Source organism: Condylostylus longicornis, unplaced genomic scaffold, assembly GCF_029603195.1.
Source record: "Condylostylus longicornis isolate FDR11 unplaced genomic scaffold, ASM2960319v2 ptg000014l, whole genome shotgun sequence".
Classification (NCBI taxonomy): Eukaryota; Metazoa; Arthropoda; class Insecta; order Diptera; family Dolichopodidae; genus Condylostylus; species Condylostylus longicornis.
In genome coordinates, this window is record NW_026577983.1 from 2,814,863 (window position 1) to 2,837,710 (window position 22,848).

Consider the following 22,848-nt stretch of genomic DNA (forward strand, 5'->3'; position numbering starts at 1 on the left):
TTTAATAAAAACTCCAAAGTATAACTTAATAGTTATGTGATTGCAAATTCTTTTAGTAAAAAAAAAAAACAATATTTTAATCAAATTTTCAATATAATGAAAAGCACTTACGTATATACGAGTAAAAATAATATTGTAAAATAATTAAATAAAATTTAAATTTGAATGAAGACTTGAATAACTTTCATAATATATTCTTATATTCTATATAATTGTATTCAAAATGTGATTAAAAATATAAGCAAAATTAAAATTACAAAAAAAAAAGATAAATTTGATAATAAATTGTAAAAATAAAACTACATTTATTAAAAAGTGTAAACGGAACACTAAAATTTTCTAATATTTAATATTAATTAAATTTTAAATTATTTTATATAATTTTTACTTTTTATAATTATTATTTCTATATATAATTATATTGTTTTTAAAAAGTACATAAATTTTTTTTTTCTAAATATAAATTTTTAATATAAATGCATTTAAATACAACAAAAAAAATAAAAACGTCATGGAAATGTCTCATTGGATTACAAAATTGTTCCTAGTTTTATTCTTATTGGATTATACAAGCGCCGGTGTCAAAGATGGTAAGCTTTTTCAATTAAAATAAATAAAATATTTTCATTAAATAAAATAATTAAGTTATTTTCTTAATATTAAGTTCCTTGACTAATTTACATCAAGCATTTTGTATCATAATGGTCTAAAAATAAAAAAAATATTTAAAATTGTACTTATAAAATAATAAAAATAAATAAACTTTTTAAAATTTAACTGCCCAACTCCCACATTTGTCAAAAACAATGACATAAGTCCAAATGCAGAGTCGTAAGCTTGCTTTTATTATTATTTAATGTATAACATTAACTTTTGTGTAACAAAACAAAACAGAAAATTTGTTCATAAACTTGTAAAATTGTAGTTCTATAACAACCTTTTTTAGCCTCTAATAGCAATTTACAATCGGTTATAAATTCTTTAAATTCTGGAAGTCGATGTTATATTTGTGAGTTGTGTCGTTATTCGTCGAAATGTTTGAAATGCATAATTCTTTGAAGGATTTGACAATGAGCCTTATTCCAGTTGTCGAAGTAGAGCGACAATTGTCGTCACGACTTGAATTTGATATTCTAAATGGCGATTAAAGTTACACGTGTCGTGGAATGGCGGGAAAATGTGTTTCAGGTATATTCCAGTTGTCGTTGTAGAGCGACACATGTCGTAGTGAAACGACGTTTTTTGTCGAAAAGTATTTAACAAGTGACAAGCGAGATGGATAAAATGTAAGTTTAAACAAAACAATTTAATAAAAACATAAAAAATAATAAATTTTATAATTTAATACATAAATTAAACCATATAATATATGGTTTGAAAGTCTGTAATAGCTTATAAATCTGTGAATAAAATAAAATGTTTGTAACTAATGTATTTGAAAAAATTATTATCTTACACTCCATTTGGCAAATCCAATGGATTAGAGCTGTTCCTAATCTTAAATCTTTTGATCCTTAATTGTTGCTTTTTTTCAATTTCGGAGTCTGATGAATCCATAAACCATAATGCAAATGACGACATTTTTTATTTCCCTCGTATTTAAAAAAAGAAATATATAAACCGAATTTTTTTTTAGTTTGAACTTTACTCGCCAAAATTTATTTTTAAAATGTATCAATTTTACTTGAAACGTTTCATTTTCGTTTATTTCTCGCCAGGTGACAGCGACAACGACAAATGTCACGTAAGTGACGCGACAACTAGAATAAGGCTCAATTTATCAAACCTAAAATTAAACTTGAATTAAAATATTTTAGAAATATACAATTGTGTATGAATAGCAAGTCAAAAATTTTGTAAAAACTGTTGAACTAAAACGGCATTAATACTACGGCAGAGGAAAAAAATTTCAGGTGTGGTGAAACAAAAAAGTTTTAAATATTTGGAGTACATCACATTAGAAGCTGAAAGAAATCGTTAACATTAAAAGTTTTTGCATTATTTTGGATCATAAAAGCAACCTGCGCCAAAAATTTTCATCCAAATAACTCAACACATTTACGTTGTATGTTTGAATATGTTATAGCATAAATTTATAGGATAAAATATAGTATAAAATTATAGCATAAAATTTTTAATAATAACAAAAAAAAGATTTTCTAGATAAATATCGACAATATATCTAAAATTTTTATTTTCCTATTTTACTACAATTTATAATAATTATTTCACTTGAAAAAAGAATTATTGAATTATTTTCATATTAAAATTTTGACATTAATTACATATTTATGTTTTAGGAAATTATAGTTCTTATGAATTTGCAATTTATATGAATTTGAATATAATGTAAACAAGTGGAGTAATGTTTATGTATGTACATACATATTATGTACAGGTTGCGAACGAAAAAATTCTCTAAAAACAAAATCTTCAATTTTGTGTTTGCATCTTACAATTTACAAATAAATATTTATAGCTGTTGTACGTTGCCCTTAATTATTAACTTTGCAGGATTTTGAAGGATATTATTTAATAATATTCTCAAGTTACACCGTATCATGAATAAATAGTCTACGACTCCCATTATGTAGGAATTAAGAAATACAATTAGAATAGAATTTTAATTTTTTCAGCGTCCGCTTTCATTAAGAAGATTCTAGTGCGAACATAGCTTCAAATTAAATTTTTTGTAAACTTTTAATATTACTAATCAAAAAATTATTCTTAGTAATAAAGAAACATTGTCTTTTTAAGATTTTTCTTGTAATTGCTCGGTCTTGTCCTCATTTGTTTCCTTTAATATAAATACACAGCAATGCCCTCACTTAAATAAACACAGTGGGATTTTAATAATAAATTTAAAAATAGTTATAAGCATTTATTTTACATTTTCAAAAAATAAATATTTTTTTCAACATAAAGATACTTATTGTCTATTCCGGATAAAATTAAACAAAAAAATACGACTGTAACTCACAATCTAAAATAAAATTTTCTAGAAGATTTTTCAAATGAATAACCTGAAGGCAATTGAACAATCAGAAAAAATCTAAAATTAAGTTACAAGGAAGAATGATAATAAAGATCAAAAATGGTTCCTTTTTTTTCGACCATTAGCAAATAAATACTTGTTTCTTGTTTATGATTTAGCTTTTTTTTACATTGAATTCAACTTAAGTACGCCTTAATACTGCAAACATATTCAAATCAGACTTTATTTGTTTTTGTTATTGGAATGAATAAGTGCCTAATTATTTAAAACGAAATTTTATATATAGATTTTTTTTTAAATACATATATTTGGAAAATTTGCTTCAGTTATTTAAAGTTATAAATAACTTATTTATTTTTTTAAATACTTATTTTACAGGAATTATACATTATATTTCTATATAATTCTATATTTTCATTGTCTAATCCCAATAATCAATAATAATTTTGCTCTAAGGTTGTTAAAGAAGATATTTTAAAGTTTAAGAAGCAAAAACGTTTCAGTTAATATTAACTAACTGTATTATACTCTACACTTTGGCAATCTGACTATAAAAATTTGCTTTTGAAATTTTTTAATTTAAATTTTGTGGTGGTACGGCAGCTACTCGAAAGAACAAATTCATTGCATAATGCAAACAATGCATACAAATTTTCAGAAAATCATATAAAATATAACTGGACATACTTTCACAAAATTTCATATTAATATCTTCACTACGTTTAAAAATATTTAAAACAATCTCTTTCAATAATTATGTGGTAGTTACCCGAACCTGTCATTCAAATTGGTTCAACTGAAATAAGAGTCGGTCTTGACAGAAAGAAAATAATTTCTAAAAGCTTGGGTGGTGGTTCTTTTCTCTATTCGTTTCCGAGGTATCGTACAATCGGGCGGAAGAAAGGGCATATCTAAATCCATGCAGAATTTTAAGCACATGGCTCATACCGCTAACTACTCTTTCAAGTTGTAGCAATTTTCATACTAATATACCCTTCATTATAAGGTGTAGGGTATAAATAATTAAATATGAAATAATTTTTTGATTGTGGACTTAATATTCTTAAGTATATAAGGTTTTTTCATTATTCGAATTCAGTAAGAATAAAATAAAGCAGTATGGAAGGCTCTTAATTAAATTTTTGCATACTTAATACAAAATATATTTATAAGCATTTATTTCATTTCATTATTTGATTTATATAAAATATAACTATAATATGTACTATATAAGAAATTTTGTTAAGCTCTTCAGTCAACTTGTATGTTATACTTATCACGTAATATTTCTGTAGAAATTTCTATAGCTAAAACATAATACGTCCTTGGAAATTTTAGAATAAAATGATTTTTTTCGAACTTCACAATTTTAAAATTAAATTTCTTTAAAATTTTCCGCGACGCTTCTTTAATTAACACTTTTCCAAAAGAAAATGTGAAAAAATTCTTAATTTTCAGAATCTTCATTGTTACTTTTAAAAACAGAATTTTCATAAAAATTTCATTGATTTGATGGTACATATTTTTACTGATCTAAATTTGCTAAAATAAATTATTCAAAAAGGGACAATTCTATTAAACTATTAAAAATTTTTAAATATTCAATTACTTGCTTTAACTATATTATATACACATACTATGTATTTAAATAACCACTAAATTATCATTTTCATTACATTAATATGATAAACGAATTAATCAAATTATTCCTTATAAACTTTAAAAGTTGACAGAATTAATTTTAAAAACAATTAGTTATAATTTCAAAATACCACTCTATTATACTTATATCTATCGTCCTAATATATTATACTTATAGTTTACTTTCCGCTATATTATATTTAAGTTCCTGTTTGTATGAAAGTTTTATCTTCATTTTACCTTGAAAAGTTATCCTAAAGAGCATACGATGACCAAAATCTTCTTTTGAATAAAAAATTCGGTATGCTTCATAAAGCTACATATACATACGTAAAATAATTTGGACATTTTTTACTATACATCATATGTGGCGGTATCTACGTAGTTTTCTATATTAACGAATCTAAATATGCACATAATATATGGAAATGTTTATATTGTGACATTAAATTCTTCTATTTTAATAGATATATATGTAGTCATTATAAAAACATAAAATATTATTAATAATATATTGAAAATTTATAATACTGTTAAGTATGTCTATTACATATTAAATATGTATATCAATATTTATATAAAAAATCTAATGTAGTCAGCACATAACCGACCTCATTGCGTGTATCGTTCATTGAAAGTATTGAAGAAGATTATTAAAATGTCTATTAAATACTACAAAGTTTTTCTTGGTCCCATTCGAATTCCTCGAAAAATTCCCCAGTAACAACCAGAACTCAAATATTAAATTTCAAGAAATTCCATCAATTATAGTTCAGTGGGGTAAAAAATGGTAAATCGTCCTCTAGGTCGGTTTCTATACCCTGATATATCCAAAAGTTTACAGGTTCATTTTTTCAACATCTCGAATTTAAATATTAAATTTGAACGAAATAGTCCAGGCAGTAGTTCCCAAGGCCTGCCGAAATAAGGTTACATATAAATTTTAATCAAACTTGCTTCAGTCCAACTTAAGCTGCACATGTACACACACAGACGGGTAGATCGGCAGACTGACAACCATCTAATATACTTTATTTATGCTTCCCTACCATGGAAAAATGCGTTTTAATCGAAAACTAACTATGCCAAGGTTTGATACCATAACATAACCTCCCTTATTGCATGCTATGCGGTCTGTAATAAAATGTATATGTATATTTATTAGATAATATATATATATATAACTGATATAACTTACATAAACATACATTTGTATTATGCATAAAAGCATAAATAATTCCAAAAAATTTTTGCTGATTTTGAATGAATTTTTTAAAATAAAATAAACGAATACAAAAGAAGTTGAATCGGCTAACACTAGGCATAATACTATCGAAATGTAGCATGTAATTATATTGAATTTACTAATATTTAATCTACAAAGTTGAATATTTTAGCATCCGTTAATTATGTAGGCGACATTATTTTGATTTTTCGAAATATGAAAAAAGTAAATCTGTTATAACTAAATTGGGCAAAAAAATGTATACAGGTAGACCCTCTCCAATCACAATGAAAATTTTACAATTTTCATTGCTTATATCCGGCTTTTCTTATAAACGAGTAGAGTTTTAAGAACAGACAAGTGGTTTTCTAATCATTTAGGTAGTTTGATAAAAATTTCAGAGAGATACACAAATAAATTTTCGAGTGGATAATTTGGTTTAAGCTTACAGTAGCAAGTACAAGTTTATTGTAGCAGGACAGCTGTAAGATAAGAATTGAGTTTTAGATTTTTTGTCAATTTTTTATCTTATAAAAAGTCCTCGAATCAAAGAATAAGGAGATAAATGTGACAAATTTATTTGTGTTTATAAAAGACCTTTGCTTGTAATTGATTTATTTATAAGCATGTGAATTACAAAAATAACATAGAAAAGTAGGAAAATGTATAAATCCAAACTGCATACTTTGATTTTCTAACAAAAGGGTTTTGTTTTATACGTTTTGTTGCATGTGAGTCCGACTTTATTAATCGTTAACACTGAATATTAAATTATAACCTTTTGTTAAGCATAAAAAATCAATTGCATTCTCTATTCTATACTTCTATAATATGACACACAAGCAATATGTTACGATACTCTATACTTTTAACATATGAAGCCAGAAATTCATAATACTATACTAATATAATATGATGAATTAAAGAGCAAAGAAAATCAAAATCCCTAAACATTTTACGTACCGATATAATATTATATATACATACATAATATTATTTAAAACACCAAATGTTCTATGAACTATTTTAATGCCATAACCATAGACAAATTTTTTTCAATATATTACTTAAATTGATAAAATGGATAATACATGAGGCTATTCAGGGGTTAAGACATCTGTCTACAGCTATTTTGTTCCACTTCATATTATTTTGCTTTCTTCTTCGTTTTCATTTCTTTTTCTATTTTATTTTTGAGTTTATTGTTAAAAAGGATAATAATGATAGATCACTTTATTAGTCAAGAAAGAGCAGAACAAAAAAAATAGGAAATATACAAAACGTATAAACATAGAAAAATTACTATAAATTTAGTTTAATATTATACTGATTTGTTATACAATAAAATTAACTATATAAACTTTTATAAACATATGCAAACATTAATTTTATAGTACACGAATATATTATTATTATGTTATTATTGTTATATAGCTATATTATATATATGGAAATGTATTTATTACGCAACATTTCAAAACTAAAGATTCTATAATTCATTCTATTGATATTAATGTTATTGCGGTTATAATATTATGTTCTCTATATTGTTATCTATATATTTTATAGGTATTGGGAAATTATTTTAATAGATTTATTATGGATTACCAAAGTGATTCATATTACTATTCCCATGTGATAAACAATATAAAAATACTTATACTGAGTTTGGAAGTACATACGAGTATATGATTCGAATTAATATTGGTCAGCAAATTCGATCTATCATTTTCTAATATTATTCACATGTTTAATATTTTTGGTTTCAATTTTTTTTTAAACTAATAAATTTTAATGTATCTTAATTATTCTATTTAGAAAATAATTTATGAATATAATATTATGATATTTCGTATTATTTTATTAAAAAACTCTAATAATGTACAAATTGAAGGCTATGGATAGAGCCTTCTATACAACCTATGAAATATTTAATTTAAGAAAAATTTTTATACTTTGATATTAAGATAAAAATGATAATTTTTTTTAAAATTTCCCATTTCAATAATTTGAAAGACTTATCATATTGTATTTTGAAATAGAAGTACTTCTGAACATAGTTTCGTAAATGCGGCGGTGATTTTGACATATTTTCGAATTGTTATACCTGCATATAAATGCAAATTGAAACAGTGTTCTCCCAAAAAAATTTCGAAGTAAAAAAATGAAGGCGTATATAAAATTTTCTCACGCCCTTCTGTCACTTTTTCAGATTAAGAAAAAACTTTGATGGAAAATTTTTACAGAATTTGTAAAAACTCAATTTAGGTGAAAAAGTTAAAAACTATACACAACACACTATGTATGCATGTATGTGTTCGCTTCGCATGTAAGATGTTTTCTAAGTAATTTAATCAAATAAAAATTTACTGTTATACTTTATATCTTCAGAGTTCCAACAAGAAAAAGCACATTGGAGTAAATTGCATGTTTTTGTTGTTCATAACATAAAACTAAGTTGAATTATTGTGAAGTTAAAAAATTATCTTGCTTCTAAAGAATTAAAAAAGAATTTTCAAGAACCAAAAGTGGGTTTTAGCCGTTCAGGTATAAATGTTTAGAAAAATTGTGTATGTAGCTATACATACATAACTACAAACGGTTACTCATGTTGTTTTTTTCAGGTGAAACTTTTTGATGTGAACAAATTGAAAACAAAGTTTAATACAAATTATCTAAAATACAAAAGCTTTTGTACTATTTTTTATTTAGAAATAAAAAATCTTTTTTCAAAAAAATTTCTACTTTTGTTATCAACTGAGTTTTACTTTTTGGAAATAACTTTTTTTTTGTCTAAAATTTCTAGGAATTAATACCATTCTAAAAATTAATTATGTTTATAGGTTTTAAAAACCAGACATGTGTTTAACCACTAAGTAACTCTTAAAGCTTACTATACTTATTCATGATTTTCTAATATTAATAAATAGGATCTAATTATTATTACATAATAATTCTTTTATGTATAGACATATCTACAGTCTAATGAAATTTGAAAATATTGATTCTCGTTCCTTATTTCATAAAGTTGCTTAATAAAGTACATTGCTTAATAAAGTACATTGTACATACATTTCCCGTTAACTAATTTAAGTCAAAAAACCTACATTTACTTATGTCACTACAAGATCTATTAGAAGTAACGAAATCTATCGGCATTATTCCTTTGAAATTATTTTTATATTGCTGTATAACGTCGTTTACTTTGCATACATTTAGGAGGAATCTTGAGAAAATAATAATAATGCGTTCTGCTACATAATGTACCATTAAAACTGATTCGTATTGTTAATTATTTTAAGTATGTTATATTTTTAGCACATTTCTAAAAAAGGTTTTTCTGCTAAAACGCTGACTGGCTATGGTCTAAAATTTCAGCAGCTTTTAGACAAGTTATTGCTTCTCGAAATTTGTAAAATTTTGATTTTTGGCAGCTTCTATCTGCGAAACTGCAACGTTTCTCAAATTTACGATAATAAAAATGTAGAAAACTTACCATAAGCTTCATGTCATTAAAAAATACAATTAGTTTTCTTATATCACGCAATCAACCCTTAAATCCAAGCATTATGTTAACGCCTCTTTAAATTCTTTTTTTGTTTTATTTCAAAGACTGTATAAATTGTTCATCCCAAACGTATGCAATTTTTTCATATGTGAATGAAAGCAATTTTAATAATGTAGTACACACATTGCCATATGGTTTGCAATTATACAATGATATAGAATACATTACAAACCATTGGTTTGACCTTACTTTATCTATAACTGTAGATATACTTTTGTTTATACAAAGTTTATACAAAGTCAGCGTTTATGAAACCTCTTTGCAAAACAGTATGCACAAACTAAAAAACTTCTGGCGCTTGAGCAATTGCATTCAACTACATAAATAAGTTTTTTAAATTGCTTTTATTGTCCGAAGTAAAATCTATCTTTGTAATAATTATAAGGATACTTATTCAATAATGTTGATTTTTTGTGAGATTTTAAATTAATTTACAAAAAGAATAAACAAAGGATACTAACAGTGGTTTAAAGTTTCACATCTGTGCCATAACAACAATCTATCTGTGCTCTTAAAAGAAAGAATTCACAAACACAATAAAAAAGTTTATTTTCTTATATAAACACAAACATACGAAAGTGTAAATAAAATATATATGTACATACATAATAATATGTACTTATAAAATTTGAGTTTCTTGTAATGTTAAAAATCAAAAAATAAAATAAAAATTTTACATTTTTTTTTTATTTTCTTTTGAAATTGATTGAAAACAAAACATAACAAAATTGGAAATATTTATCTAAAAATTTGTGTAGAAACATCTGCAGTCTCTTTTTACATTCAGCAAACATAGAAAGCTGTTGTTTTTACAATACTCCCACCCAAACATATACAACATGTTGGTTTTAATAAATAGATACATTTTATAAAAATTCCACCCGAATGATATTGTAAATGCGATTTGTTGAAAGAATACTTAGGTAATTTATATGAATATTCGCAACCTTTAATGAACCAGCCGTCATCTATAAAGCAATTAGGAAAATATCGAAAATGTTGTATTGCTTCTAGACAATTCTTTCATTTCTTTAATGCAGACAAGCTTTAAAAAAATATTGATTAATTTGATAACAAAATTTCTGGAACTCTAGAATACACAGCAATACTAAGAAGAAGTTTGTTGAAAATATAAGTACATACGTTTTGAAATACTATGCAGTACAAACTTTTAATACGAAAAATTTCTTTAATTTGAAAAAGCAAATAAGAAAGAGATATTGAGTAAAATGGAATTTTTTTTAATGCAAATTAGTTCAATAAAAGTAAATTAAATTGATTTGCATTAGCAAATTGAGAATATTTGATGGAGTTTTGTTTTTAAATTCTAGTAAATAAAGCACTTCGTATGTTATATAAGAAGAAATTTCAAGAATTTAAAGTGAATAAATATATAATATTATATACATACATATAATGTAATATTGTTTGTGCAATTCAAGATGAAACAGTTTTTATTCAAATTCAAATAAATTAAATTGAATAAACAGAAGACCTTTTCATTAGGTGAAAATATCTAGAATTTTCATTAGTTCCTCTGAAGCAGAAGACCATTCTTAAAATAATAAATTTATTTTGTACAACTCAGAAGCTCATAATTCTCAAAAGAATACACGTTATACTCTTAAAATTATATGATTGCTACCACAAAAACGGTGAGATTATTTGAACATTGTGAACATTGTATATTTCACAAAGAATTTCCCACATGAACGAGAAAAATGGAATAGAGTAGGAGTGATATTTTTTGTACTCCTTTTTTGCCTTTTATTATTTGTTTTATATTTTCTACTGTGATATCGAATATATCCCAATATTATGTTTCTTCTTTAATAATTCAGTTTATTTTACCAATTTATCTTGTTTTTTAGCTTAAATTTTCTTTTAAATATTAATATGAGTTTTTAAAGTGAAATTGATAGGAGAAAACCTTTTAAAAACAAACACATATGAATAAGATAAACAAAATTTCATTCCGTTCACATTATGTAACTATGCATATACGTACGTCTATGCATTATAACAAGTACATAATACTTTGTATACAATCCACATTGTCAATATTATAATTTCAATCCTTTTTTTGCTCTTCTCTTTAAATTTGCTATCAAAAACTTTCAATATTATGTTCTTTATCTACTAGTTGCCTAACGTAAAGAAGAGTAGTGTACAGCGAGAAAACATAATCCGCAGTTTGAAAGTTTTAAAAGTTTGCGCAAAAAAGTTTTAGTAATTTTAATTTTTTGAGTTTTTTACAAGTTTTTAATAAAATTTAGCAATGTAACCCTTGAGTAGCTTTTGATAGTTCAAATTAAGTAATTTAGATATCAAACAAAACTTAATTATCTATCTAATGAACTTTTCCATTGAATTCGGTTTATAAATTAACATTTTTTTATTATTTTATAACTTAAGTGATTTGGACTTTTAAAATAACAAAATTTTAGTTCATTTGTAAAGTGTTAGATTTAACATGTTGTCTCCAATATGCAAAAAAATGATCATTCACTCACAGTCTTCATAATGGATTTATTGTATGCATAAAATATAATTTATGTGCCGCACATCCGCATTTTAAATAGAGCATATGAAAAGATCTCAATTTCAAACGAAATGTGACATTTTAAAAGATTTATTGTCAGTGCACTTTAACAAACCATCATGAATATTTTCACTTCAATGGATTTGTACACACTAATGAGAGCATGACGTTCAAGGTATCTAGACGGACCACTAACCCATTGTAAGAGCATGTGGCCAGGCTGTGGTTGCTTTTCAATGGATTTTGTTATAATTCTAGGGATATGAACAAGAGGGAGATACGTTTTCACTATTTCAATGAGGGTCTGGCTCTTGGTAGGGCCAAACTGGTTATTTGCGGCTGTGCAAATGTATTGTGGCTGCGCGAATATTAAAATTCATTGACTTATACATTTTTTTTTTAAAAGAACCGACTCAAAAGAACGTCAATCAACCAACCAACCACAATCACACCATGGCAATAAATGCTAATAAATTCAACTATGAATATAAGAAGCCAACAAAGATTGTAACTGCTCAATTATCAATAATTTTTAAAATTTTTGCTTAATTAATTTTATTTCTTATGAAAGGGAAAATATTTCGAATATGTCGAATATACAGGCTTTATTTTAATTGTAGGTATGTATGTATGGTCCAGCTTTGAGAAATAAATTCATTTAACTTCGAAAGATGTTTCATGTTTGCATTTTCATGAAATGTACTATAAGGGATCTACTAAGTATCATACAATCAGTTAAATAAAATTTACAATTTTCAAAATCACTTTACAAATAATTCTACATTACATTTTGCAAAAATTAGGCAGCGAAGTTGAGTTATCCAATGTTATTAATATATAGACTCTACATACATATATCGCTATGTTTGTAAGTTTTCATGTCTTTAATTAAAGTTGCTAATTAAAAAACTTAGTAAATCCTATATTCTACATGATGTGATGAGAACCACGTGAAATGTTATATTATAACAGTTTCATATATAATATAATTGTTCGGCTTTTGTTAACGGTTTTCAATGCCAAATAAATCAAACAATTCTCATATATGCATGACTAAACACTTTTTTACCATTGAAATTCATAAAGTTTTCTCATTTTCAGAAAGTATTGTTCAACATATTCACCTTAGTTATTTAAACAATAAATTTTTTTTATAAATTTTTCTATGATACGCGCATAAATACAAAACTTAGTAAACCTAAATATATATATAAAAGTTCATCATGTCAAGATAATTTATTTGTTATAATGGTAGACTTTAGAAAATTTTTAATATTCATATACATATATATACATCATATTACATCCTTTACTATATCATATATGTAGGTATATACATACATATTTCGTAGATATTAAATAAGTTTATATTATGTATGCTAGCACAAAGATAAATATAATATATGCAAAGCATTGTGAGTTTGTAACCTAGAAACAAATGAACCTATTCTATTAAACATATTTTATATTACATACACACAAGTATACAAGAGTATGTAAAATGTGCACTATATTATTATGTACACGTATTACGTATAGACATTTTTCTCATTACCTTCATACTTTATAATTTTCATCTTTATATACATACATACTTTTATTTATTCATCCGTACAAAGTTTCATCTTCTTTTACATATAGCAAAAAGTTAAGAAAAATATTATGAAGGAAGGATTTGGGGTATATGATTCTATATGAACTGACTTTTTGTACTAAAAATTTTTTGTAACTTTAAAAGCATATAGTATAAATTCTAAATATCTTATTTGGGTCGCTGAATTTATTTTGATTTTACATATTCTTTAATATATTATTATACAGATGAGTACAAAAACAAAATATATCATTTAGATATACAGTCGAACCTGATATATGGAAAAATGTTAGAAAAATTGTAATTTTAAAGGGGTTGTGAAAATAAGCAATTCTTGGATAAATTCGCATTATGTGAAATAAAAGATCTTGGGACATATTAAAATTTTTTTTACAAGTTTTTATATTTGGTTTTCTTCTTTCTTTCTTATTCTTAACTTTTCTAAACTATCAGAACTAGAGATTACTCAGGAAATAATGTTAATGTGAGAGAATAAGTTATTTTTTTTATTTTCTCAAAATTTATGCACTGGAATTGAAAGCAATAACAACAATAGCTCGTATTTGGCACCCCCAATTCCAAAGAGTACAGAATATGAGTTCTCTTTCAAATTCAGTTTTATTCAAGTTCAGAATTGTTCTTCTGGTTTTTTTTTTTTTCAAATTTTAAATATATGATTTTGAGCAGAAATAATTTTGAATGAAAATTAAAATCACTTGCTCCGAGAATTTCGTGATTTAGAGAAGAAATAAAGCGAGTCTTTCATTATGCGAGTATACGTATATAATAAGTTTAAATTTCTTTTGTTTAAAAAGTATCGTAAATATTGAATTGTGGTATTATAAGACGTTTAAATTAAATAGATTTGACTGTTAAGTTGAAGTATGTTGGTGTGTTTAATTGCATACACTTAATTATTTTTATTTTCAAACAATACTGATAATAAAAAATACTTGCTATAGAAATTTATACTCTTACTGAAATTTTAAGCTTTTTTCTATTCAAGGTTAAAGAAAAATTTTTTTTCAAGATATTAGAACCCTATTTTTACCGACCGTATTGTGTAAACAATAGGTAGGTTATGTGATGGCAACAAATTTTGCATATCGAGTTTTCGGTGGGAACGTACTTCTCCATAGTAGGGAAGTGTAAATAAACTATTTTTAGCAACCTGTCGGTCTGTCGGTCTGTCGGTCTGTCGGTCTGTCGGTCTGTCGGTCTGTCGGTCTGTCCGTCTGTCGGTCTATGTGTGCACGCGTGTATCTCAAGTTCGGCTGAACCGATTTTGATGAAATTTTATATGTAAGTTTGTTTCCACCATGGCACGGATCGATCAACTTTTGGTATATATCAGGCCTCGGGAACTGCACTTTTTAGCGGGCCTGTTTTACATTTTGGAACATTTTGAAGAAAGTATTCAACCGATTTACTTGAAATTTTATATATAAGCTCAGGTCGACTATCCGCAAAAATTCGTATGTTTTGGAAGAAATCAGGCATCGGCAACTAAACGTTTACTACGGGCCAAATACACATTTTTGTGTATATAAAGAGAAATAATCAACCGATTTCATTGAAATTTAATATATGAACTCCTCGTATTAAAACAATGAACATATAAATTTTTTGGAAAGATCAGGCATCGGAAACTGGACGTTTACTACGGGCCAAACATACACTTTTGTGTGTATAAAGAGAAATAATCAACCGATTTCATTGAAATTTAATATATGAACTCCTCATATTAAAGCAATGAACATATAACTTTTTTGGAAGGATCAGGGCTCGAGAACTGATTTGCGGGCCGATTTTACATTTTTCACCATATCCACAGAACAAATTGATGGAATTTCTTGAAATTTGATATTTGAGTTCTGGTTGTTGCCGAAACTAACTGGCGAGCATTTCAGGGAATTCGGGTAGCACAAAGCGAAACTCTACTAAGAGCCAAATTTACATTTTTCTAAGTATGTTAACTATAAGCTTACTAATGTCCTAAAAATTGGAAAGAAGTATTTAACAGACATTTTTATAATATTCTGTAACACTTTCATTTAACTAGACAATACACAATGCGGTCGGTTATGTGCTGACCACATCAGATTTTTTTATTTATCGCAGTTTATGTAGAGTATGAGAATAATAATATAGAAAAAAAATAAAAATATGGAAAACTGGTTTTGTTAACTCTAGGATTTTGAAAGTATAAAATGCCAAAATTAAAATATTTTATTTAAATATCGAAGACCTCATGATATTTAAACTTTGACTTTCAATGTTGGGATTAAAAATATATGTTTAGTACATTTATATTCAAAACATTGACTCTTTGAGCAGCATGAAAGTATTTTGAACAGTCTACTGCTCAAGTGTCTACTGAACCAGGAGTGATATAACGTAGTAGTTTATAGACATTAACTTTCATATTATATAGAACACTAACATTATTGTTAACATTATAAGTAGAGAATTAAATTTATGATACCTTTCAAAAGTATATAATTTTTACTGTGGTGTAAAGAACAAATATCATTGATTTATGTGAGGACATCAATCATTGTAAAATTTAATGAGTCGTATCGAAAACCTACATTATTCTCTAATAATTATCTAGAAATATTATGGTAAAAACGTTGTTCAATCTTTATATAAATTATAATACACTCGTAACCATTATTATTTTTTTTTTATTTTAAGCAAGGTGAATAAATTAAACAAAAAAACATATACTCTAAATATACGTACAATAATACGCATATATATATAAATATATGTATATTATAAGTATTTTTAATATATTATATAAGAAATTTATATTGTAATTGAGAGAGTATACCTCTGCTATAAACGTCACGTATTAAATGTTGAATATCATATGATTAAACATTATGTACGTCCTACTTAAAGGCAATTAAGATCTTTCTTCTATATTTTATAATACAGAATATTTAAAAACATGACATGTACCTATTTTGTATATAGCGATATTATCAGTTCTTTTTATCTCTTATATATACATAGATATAAAGAATACAGAACATTTAAGAAATACATATATAGTCAGGTCGAATATAGTCGAATATAGTGAGGTTTGAAGAAAAATAGATTTTGAATATTTACAATATTTTCTTAAACAAAATTTATCCTTTATGGGTTGACAGAATATTAATAAAAAGGCAAAACTTACACGAATAAATAACAAACGATCACTGTTGAGAAAATTAAAATACAAGATCTAACGGGCGGATAAATAGTTTGGAATTTTCTTTTATTTTTGATAACTTTCTTTCCTTCTTGCCTTATATTAAAATTGTATATGAAAAGAGGTTGAATATAAATTACTAGGATTAGAACTTTAACCTCAATTATGATTACAAAATAAAAAACAAAATAAAGTAGAAAACAAAAATGCTTTCAAAGAAAATTTCTATTTCTCCCTCGTTCCTTTGAAATTATTTCATCATTTTCATCAGTATGTCTTCGTTAACTGAAATTTTGTTTTTGTACCAATTTTATATTTTTAAATGAAAATTTATTCAGCTATCAAAAGCTTAAAACTTTGTATTCAATGACACAATATCAAGATGAAAATCAATACTGGAAGTTATTTTCATCACAAAAATCCTTTTGATTGTCCTGTACATTTCGTCGATTTTTAGTGCTTTGATTTTTTTTTTTGTAGGCTCAATTTTTTTTTTTTGCCATTTTTATGTCTTTTTTCTTATATTTTTTGTTCATTTTTTTTATTATTGCCTTGTTTTTCTCTTATTACTTGTCATTGTGTTAGTCTAACCCGTGTATACGTATATATAGAATTGTTTTTGTAAACGTTTTATTGTTTGCTTTTTATTGGCATTTTTTTTTTCGGAAGTTATTTGTAAAACCCCTGCAAGGATATTGATTTTTTATTTATTTTGCGTACTTTTTTTTTTATATCAGTAAGGCTAATAAAAATTTTGTTTTTTTTTCCCAAGGAATAAATTCAAAAGCAAAGAGGGAAAAAAAACATGAAAAATCTTTAATAGAGAAAACAGCTTTTAACACGAAAAGTAAAAAACAAAGCACAAGAAAACATAAAAATATTCCCATATTTTTCTGTTCGAAGGACTTATCAGGATTAACAGATTTGTCGTCATTGATGAATTTTATTTTAACGAAAATTTTACGTGAGCGCATCGTCGTGTCATAGCATCAAGATTGGGGCTTGGGATTTGTAATGGAAATATTCGAAATAAAAATAAAAGAAAGAGAAAGAAATGGAAAGAAAAAGAAGCGGGAAAAACTGAAATAAATGGGAAATAGAAATCGATCTGAATGACCCTTCATCAAGGATTTTATAAATTGTCAATGTTTTATTTTTATATAATTTTGCCTAAAGTTAAAAAACAGCAAGTGAAAATAGTAGGGAGTTGAAAAAGAAGGAATATAAATGAGGAACATTAAAATATTTGTTCCTTTTATTTTTATTTTTTCTTTTTGGTTAATCGAATATCTTCATTCGTTTTATAGTAACGAAATTTAGAATGATTTTTGATATGAGATGTGCGGTCTAATAAACTATCATCAAATTTACATTAATGTAAATTTTTCTTTTTTTGTTATTTATTTGTGATTTACTAATGAACAAAAAGAACTCGCAAATTGTGAAATGATATTTTTTTTTTTTCGTAATATGCTTTTGAAATTGGGATAAAATGGTGTTTTAGAATTAATATGCAATTAAAAATGTTGAAATCTTTAAGACCAATTAATATCTGAAGAGATATTTTTATGTGTGATTGTATTCATATAACAAATTTGTGACCATGATAAATTTTACTGCATATCTAAGCAATTCTTTATTTCCATTAAATAACTTGTAAATGATTTGACCTAGTTTACTAAATTTCTAATTAAATTCTATAAGAGTTTTCTGGTATCATTATGGTTTTTTATTAAATTAACACTGCTACGTTATAAAATGTGAAATTTTTAGAATTTCCAAAATGAGAGTCAAAATTGTTCAAAAATTTATTCTAATTTTATAGTTTGTTTTTTGGTTCGTTTACTATTTCGAAATGGTACAGCAAATTTCAGTATTGATTAATTGGCGATAAATGTCATCGCAGATTCAAGTTAATCTTCAATTCATTATATGTGATTAAAATTTGCTAACGTTTCGTTTCAAAATTGGGAGTTTATTAGAATTTTTCAAAACAATCCAAATTCTCATCAATGTTGAATGATAGATATGATAGACCACTCAATATAACCGATTAGGCTACAATTAAAAAGAAAAGGTAAATTAAATAATTGGAGAAATTTATAACTGTATAAAATAGACGAAGTGTCTCGTAGTATTTATTTTTGCATTCTACTTTATTCCTCTCAATAATAAGAATAAAATCTTGCATACTGCTTGCATACTTACTTCTTACGTTTAAATTAGTTTTCGCAGGAAGCCCCGACAAATCGCATATTCAAATGCCATTTACAATAATTTTCATACTTTTTCGGCAGTCTTTTATATCATAGAAACAAATTAACTTATTACTTCCGAAATATTTGTGGTTTATTTGATTTTAAATTTTCAGATTAACATAAATGACATTCTAAGATTTTCAATAAATTTTTTTTAACCTACATTTAAAAATTAAAAAAATGCTTGTTATTTTTATTCGCTTTCCTTTATTTTTGTAATTTTTTGGTGATTTAAAAATATTTTTGTCAACACTTGTTTTTTTCTACCAGCATTCTATAATAGTATACAAAACATATACCATGTGTGTATATACCTCCATAATAATATATTTGCATTATCTCTTGAATTTCTTTGGAATTCACTGGGCGAATTATTCTTTTAAAATAATATATTATATCGTTAAAGAATTGAGTGGAAAGAAAGCATTTTAATATGCTTGCATGTTTTCTGATACTATGGTATTTTTATGGCCCACTGTACCAGCCAGCTTCTTAAAAGAAATACTAAAACTGAAAAACAGCAATTTACAAATGATTCAATTTATTACAAATTTTTTCCATGTAAAGATTTTCCCTATAATGAGGAAAATTCCGGCAGCTATTCCGAATTCAGTATGATTTTTTGTATTTTATCATACTAATATAAATTTTTACTATAAGATAAGTTACATGAAGTAAACTTAAAATATTTGGTAGTAATTCTTATAGTTTGTGTCCTAAATTAAAAAAGGATTTTTGTTGACATGGTAGATTGAGAAAATTTATTAATGGAATGAAATAATTTCGCCATTTATTTTATGTATAACAGAAATTTTAATGGTTCAGTAAAAAATATTGCCCTAATGTGTTCAATAATAGATTATAAAACATGAATAAAATAATACTTTATTTATTTATGTTATATTTGAATGTTTTATAAATGAATATGTACTTATTGATAAAAACATTGGTTTTTATGGTGAAATTTTAGAATTTACGGCTTGATTCTTATAAATTCATAAAATTACCAATATGAGTGTGGATTTTGGGAGTTTGAATATTGGAAATCATGTCGATAAGAAGTAAACTTTGGAAAAATTTTTGTTATTTGAATGTTAGTGATCAGTGAGTTAGAAAAAAAAAAGGGATTCACCTTGAATTTTTTTGTGAATATTGAAATATTGCAACTATATTCTAATTGCATTTTGTATTTTACCAAATATATAAATTTCAATTCAATAATTCCTTATCAACCAATAGTTGCATCAGTTTTTATATTAGTTATCCTTAAGTTTAATTTAAAAGCACCTAGTTGTAGAAACAGGTGGATAATCAAAGCGTGTAATAATGTTTCATAGCATATATGAAGCATATATTAAAATTTATTATGATGGGAACATTGCATAAAAACGTAACTATGTATATTATGAAGTAAAAGCAGACAAACAAACAATCACAACAAAAATCACTTTGTTCAAAATATAAATCACTTATAGAATCTCCAATTCTCAAATACCTGTATAAAATACGTTGAAATCAACTAGTTGAAAAGCAGTCAAATTCAATGAAAGAAATGAAAGCGTTTTACTTTGAAAAAGTTTTTTTCAATTACATAATTCCTTTCATATCCTAAAATGTCCTCTCATTACAGTACGTATATGCTCACTACGAGCGCAAATCAAAAGAATCATTGACATAACGGTCGAATATGAGGGACAGCTTAAATATCTAACAAATTTTTCGATTACAAAGCCTCATTAAACTTTCACTACTTTATTATATTAAAATTGAAATTTTGCTATTTTAAAAGGCGATGGAGGAAAAAAATAAAATTATTTATCAATTTTAAAAAACTGCGCAATGAAGAGCTATTTTTTAGAGTTCCTACTATTTCTCGCTTTTTTTCTATGTGATTCTTAATTAACATGTTGTTAAAAACGGCCATTTTAAGGGATTATAAAAATTTAACTTCCAAAGAGCAAGTTAGATAGGCTCCTTCTTTAAAGATACATTTTGTGTATCTCACATATAATAAGAGTTTGGAAGTTTTGTAAAACAACGTAAGTGGAATATTAATTAAAACATTTTTCTCCAGTTTTGTTTGAAATATTCTGAATACCGGTTATATCTAACTACTCTCTTTAAATTTTATTAAAAACAATATTTCACATAAATAACAGTGTAACATGGGTGTGTTGTGACTTAGTTTTTGCAATTATTTATTTACCTTTAACGTTTCGTTGTCTATCGAAAGTAATGGACCATAATACTCTTATCATATCGAACTGTATAGTATATTGCAATAAAATCCAAACCACGTATGTAAGTATCTACCTACATGCAATACTTACATAAATAATATTATATATATTATACATAATATATTAGTGTATGTGTTTCAATATAAAAATAGAAAATAAATCTGATGTGAAGAGCATATAGCCGATGTTTAATAAATGTGCTTCAAAAAGGGTTTAGAACGTCTTTAATACGCTTATTTCAAATTTTAAAACAACTGTAGTTAATATGTCAGTTTCGTCGGTTAATAGATCTCAAATATAAAATTTCAAGACTACGTGAAGGTTGGTTACTTATATATGAGTAAGAATGTAAATTCCGCCCTTAGAAAAAGCCCAATACTATTAATTAAGAATGGACGGTACCATTAACTTCAATGAAAGTTTGGCTGTTCCTTAAATTAAACGTTCTTGTCACATTATACAAATGATTGTCACATTATACAAAATCATTTCAGTCGAAATTTAAATATCCGAGTGAATAGAAGACATCGTCAAACATCCCGACATTTCTCCAAAAATAATATATTTTCGCTACATTCAATCATGAGAACCTTGAAAACTAGATACATATATTAAATTTGATACTATATAACAATACCTCTCTTAACGCAGTTAACGCGGTAGATAACAGTAGAAAAAATAAAAAAGAATGATAACATCAAATTTACTTCTCTTCGAGGATAATTTAAAGCATCGAGTTCAAAAAACGTTGGAAATCTAAACATTTTTTCTTTCATATTTTTATTTTGAAATCTCTTGTAATTTTATATGATCAGCTCTTTTGTCACTGTCATTTAAAAAAAATGTATATGTATACTTATAATAACCAATATGACTCTACATAATAACAATGGTATATATGGTATATATTCTAAAGATTATATAAATTTCTATATTTAGTTAGTATTAAAATAGAAAAAAAATGCATACTTACACATATAATATATACGCAATAATAAATTTATTGCATTAAAAAACAAAAACATATCCCCCATATTAAAGCAAAAACGAAAAAAAATTAAAAGGATAAAATATCCTTAAATCGAGAAAGATTTATCTACACAAATAAATATTTTTCAAATTGATTGATTACTCGTTATGTGTGGTAAAAATATAACCATAATTTTTAAGTACAATTATACATAATATATATATGTTACATATAGGTGTATAAAATAGAATTTTGTACGTAGTCTGTATATAATGTTTTTCGCAGACACGTTCCTTTGAATTATTCCATAGCATGATGTAAGTGATCCTTTATTATAAAAATTTCACCTCATCACTTAATATCTATCATATTGCAATATCCTAAATATAATAATTCGAGTTTATAATTTACTACACTCTATAAATACAATTATCGTACAAGCTATTGGGAATGTCAAAAGTTTAAATGGCAACTAGTTTCTCAATGTAGGATTTCGTATATAAACAAAATTATTATAATAAAAACGTTTGAAATAATTTCTTTTAAGCTAAACAACAAACATTTTGGTTATACACGAATTGTTAATTAATTTAAATATATTGTTTTCTGTACA

The 22,848-nt window shown here is 25.3% G+C and overlaps 1 protein-coding gene across 1 annotated transcript in view; it reads left to right on the forward strand.

Moving 5' to 3' along the window:
* Window positions 1-349: 349 nt before the first annotated feature.
* Window positions 350-22,848, forward strand: part of LOC129605797 (hemicentin-1) — a 148,888-nt gene continuing 126,389 nt past the window's right edge. Inside the window, exon 1 of the mRNA XM_055515747.1 lies at window positions 350-590. Within this exon, the coding sequence (XP_055371722.1) occupies window positions 512-590 (79 nt within the window). The 5' untranslated portion in view covers window positions 350-511. The remainder of the gene's footprint in view (window positions 591-22,848) is intronic.